The following is a 2,634-nucleotide window of genomic DNA, read 5'->3' as shown; positions in this document are numbered from 1 at the left end:
GTGTGTGTGTGTGTGTGTGTGTATGAAACTTGGCCAGCTACAGGGATTAGTGTGCGTGTGCGTGTGTGTGTACGTGTGTATGTGTGTATGAAACTTGGCTTGCTGCAAGGATGAGTGTTTGTGTGCACATTTGTGTATGTGTATATGAAACTTGGCTAGCTGCAGGGATGTTTGTGCATGTATGTGTGTGTATGAAACTTGGGCAGCTGCAGGGATGTATGTGTACGTGTGCATGTGCGTGTGCGTGTGTGGGTATGAAACTTGGGTGGCTGCAGGGATGTGTGTATGTGTGTGTATACGCACATGCCCCTGCTAGTGCACATGCATAGTTCAGGATGTGGCGTGTTTGGAGACTAGTTATGTATTTATAAGTCTTGGATCTTAATTTTTTTAAATATAGCAGTTGCGGATCTAGCTATCAGTTTCTCTCACATTGGTTGACTCTCCGCTGAATAGTTAATTCGTGCATTGGCCCCTCTAAGTGGAGCCTTATAAGAATAACTTGACATTTTGCCTTGATGGAAAAGAAACAGGTCAGTAGAGAAAATCTTCATTCTAAGCCAGCATGGGCCGAAAGGATGCAGGGCAGTAAACCTGCTCACATTTTACTCATTCCTCCTTGTTTCCTTTATCCTGACTTTCCACATGGTCCCCAGGGAACTGGATCAAGGGTAAAACCACAGAGATGTTGAGGGAGATACCTTTCCCACTCTTAAATTGTTCACATCTATGTGTAAATAAAGGAGTGAGAAGTGTGGCAACTAAAACTACATAGGAAAGATATGCAATTTGACTTTAAATACAGAAAACTCCTTTCAACAAGAATACAACTGGTATAGTGGTAGGGAAATCACATTATTGTTATCTGCTTAAAAGTATAAAATAAATACATACTGGCTTAAGACAAGATAACTTGTAAATAATATAAATAAAGATGGCTCAAGACTGCTAAAAAAATAAATAAATAAATAAAACCCCACTGTCTTTAACCATGCTTTTAGATAAACTCTACCCAGACCAAGAAAACCTGCCACTGGGATTTTAAAGATTATTTCTTTCATTGAGATATTATTTTCTTCTGTCATGGAAACAGTGAACATGTAGAAAAATATTTTTTAATTAGCTATACAAATTTCTTCTACGCAGGCCCACTCAAAATAGATCAAGACTTCACCGTGCTTTGTATTTGAAAGACATTAATGTTGTTGTCACTGGACTTTTCTTTCATAGTACCTATAAAAATTTTAATTCTTTAGACATTTGTACGATTATTTGCTTCATGTCTGCACCCCCATCCCCAGTAATCCAGGACTGTAAGTTACAAGACAGGAGTGGCCACATTTTATTTGTCCGGGTGAACCTACAATATTAATGTAGTCCTTGATACACAGCTGGTGACTGGTATGTATCTTTTGAAAGAAAAAATAAGAATACCTTTTATCATGGCTTTTTATAAAAAGATCAATAATGAAATATCTAAATAAAAAACAAACTTTGAGAGAGAGAAAGAGTTCATCCTAAAAATAACATGGAATTCTGAGCAATTTGCATTATTATAGTCCTTATATTGACGCCAAAAACAAATAATAATTGGTTTAAAAATACCTTTTTAAAGATAAAACACGTAATCACCATAACAACTGGAAGCAATAATGTCTTTGTGTATCTCAGCGGAGTCTGAAATATACCAAATTATTCAAAATAGTTACTTACGAATTTTACATTAAATTAGTAAACATCTAAGTCAAACTAAGTGCCATGATAACATTCCTTAAAAGTAAAAGGTAAAATTTCTTTGTCACCAGCAGAATATATATTTATCCTCTTCCATGCATTAATAAAATAATTAAAATTATAAAAATAGTTATAAAAAGTATTCCAAAAATTTAATGAAAAATGTACTATTTTAATAAAAATAGAATTGCTATATCTATTTTTTCTTTTCTTTTTTAATTTACATAATACTAAGTTTTAAAATGTGTATTTACCCATCCCTGGGTCCTACATTGTAATTTTCTGTACTATAAAGCTCCATTATTTTCATTAGTGAAACTAGAGCTAACAAGAAAGAAAGCTAACCAAAGTTGATTACTAAAACTATGAATAAGTACAGAAATAACATTGGCTAACTAATTCTGATGACCTGTTATTGTGATAAGGAGTAATTTACCACGTAACTAAATTATACATTTCTTAAAAGCAAGAAACCAGTTCCTTTTCCTCTTTGTCGTGCTATAGCAAACTGCCTCACGGATAACTAGTGGTCAATAGTAGTTTCTGAATGAATGGATGACTGATTGGATGGATAAGAGAAGAATGTAAAATTTTATTATATACCACTAATTCAGAATTCATAATGATTACACAAGGAATAATCAATTCAGTAGCAACTTTGTTACGTTTTTTGAAAACAATTAAGCTACATATAGAGGAAAGAGCCCCGGTTTGAGAGTTCTAGAATCGATTAGAATCCATGTCCTGATCTTGGCTTGTGTGTGCTTTAGGCAAATCTTTTAAGCTTTTCTTTATCTGCAAATGAAAGAACTATATGGCATGGCCTTTAAGAGCCCTTCCTGATCTTGTGTTCCATGATTCTACCAAGAGGCCAATTTTTTTTTCTTTTCTTTTCTTTTT

General features: G+C 34.0%; 1 protein-coding gene across 1 annotated transcript in view; it reads right to left on the bottom strand.

Annotated features, from left to right (window-relative positions):
• The window catches only part of LOC105535462 (probable C-mannosyltransferase DPY19L2), a gene marked incomplete at its 5' end in the record, with an annotated part of 83,760 nt that overhangs the window by 41,893 nt on the left and 39,233 nt on the right, over positions 1-2,634 (bottom strand). The window contains one exon of the mRNA XM_011974565.1: positions 1,606-1,677. Coding sequence (XP_011829955.1) covers positions 1,606-1,677 — 72 coding nt within the window. The remainder of the gene's footprint in view (positions 1-1,605; positions 1,678-2,634) is intronic.

This window comes from Mandrillus leucophaeus, unplaced genomic scaffold, assembly GCF_000951045.1.
Source record: "Mandrillus leucophaeus isolate KB7577 unplaced genomic scaffold, Mleu.le_1.0 Scaffold1462, whole genome shotgun sequence".
In the NCBI taxonomy this organism is placed as follows: Eukaryota; Metazoa; Chordata; class Mammalia; order Primates; family Cercopithecidae; genus Mandrillus; species Mandrillus leucophaeus.
Note: the sequence above shows the minus strand (reverse complement) of the source record. Positions and strands in the feature narration are given on the sequence as shown.